The sequence below is a fragment of the Macrobrachium rosenbergii genome, chromosome 37 (genome assembly GCF_040412425.1).
Source record: "Macrobrachium rosenbergii isolate ZJJX-2024 chromosome 37, ASM4041242v1, whole genome shotgun sequence".
Taxonomy (NCBI): domain Eukaryota; kingdom Metazoa; phylum Arthropoda; class Malacostraca; order Decapoda; family Palaemonidae; genus Macrobrachium; species Macrobrachium rosenbergii.
In genome coordinates, this window is record NC_089777.1 from 19,514,037 (window position 1) to 19,514,824 (window position 788).

At 48.6% G+C, this 788-nt stretch overlaps 1 protein-coding gene across 1 annotated transcript in view; it reads left to right on the top strand.

The window, feature by feature from the left end:
* LOC136825175 (uncharacterized) overlaps positions 1 to 506 on the top strand; it is a 5,174-nt gene extending 4,668 nt beyond the window's left edge. Inside the window, exons 2-3 of the mRNA XM_067081200.1 lie at positions 1 to 126; positions 216 to 506. The exon at positions 1 to 126 is cut by the window's left edge and continues 212 nt beyond it. Coding sequence (XP_066937301.1) covers positions 1 to 126; positions 216 to 506 — 417 coding nt within the window. The remainder of the gene's footprint in view (positions 127 to 215) is intronic.
* The last annotated feature ends 282 nt before the right edge of the window (positions 507 to 788 follow it).

The window sequence follows — 788 nt, forward strand, 5'->3', positions numbered from 1 at the left end:
AACTCCCAGTTCCACTCATACTCCCGACCCCACTACCAATTCCACACCTACTCCCTCCCCCACTCCCAATATCACTCCTACTCCCCTCCCACTCCTAATTCCACTCCTACTCCCTCCCCACTCCCAGTTCCATACCTACTCCCTCCCCACTCCCAATTTCCTCCTACTCCCTCCCCCACTCCTAATTCCACTCCTACTCCTCCCCCCCACCCCAGCCCTGCCCCACCCCCCACCCCTGCTTCCCCTGTACACCTGCATACCTCCCACCTCCCACACCCACTCCCAATCCTACCCCTGCTTCCCTATACACCTACATTCCTCCCAATCCCACTCCCACTCCCACTCCCAATCCTACCCCTACTCCCCTATACACCTACATACCTCCCACTCCCACTCCTAATCCTACATCTGCTTCCCTATACACCTACACACCTCCCACTCCCACTCCCACTCCCACTCCCCTGTACACCTACTTACCTGTATACCTGCACAAGACGCCCCTGTAATTAATTCTTCATATCTGAATGCTTCATTGATGTCAGACTACACCAGACATCTCTGAGGTATAATGTCTTCTAATTTTAACTTCTTTTGCTTCAAGGTGACGATTTCTGCCTCTTTTCAAAGGACTTTCGAGAGACTTTCTATTTTGTCGTTTTTGTCTGCTGCCAGGAAGCGAGGATAGGGATCTATTACAGGATGATTCTTTTTACGGTTTAAAAATGATTTTATCCTTCAAGGACTGTTTTATATATATACGATATATTTACAAATATATACATATGATT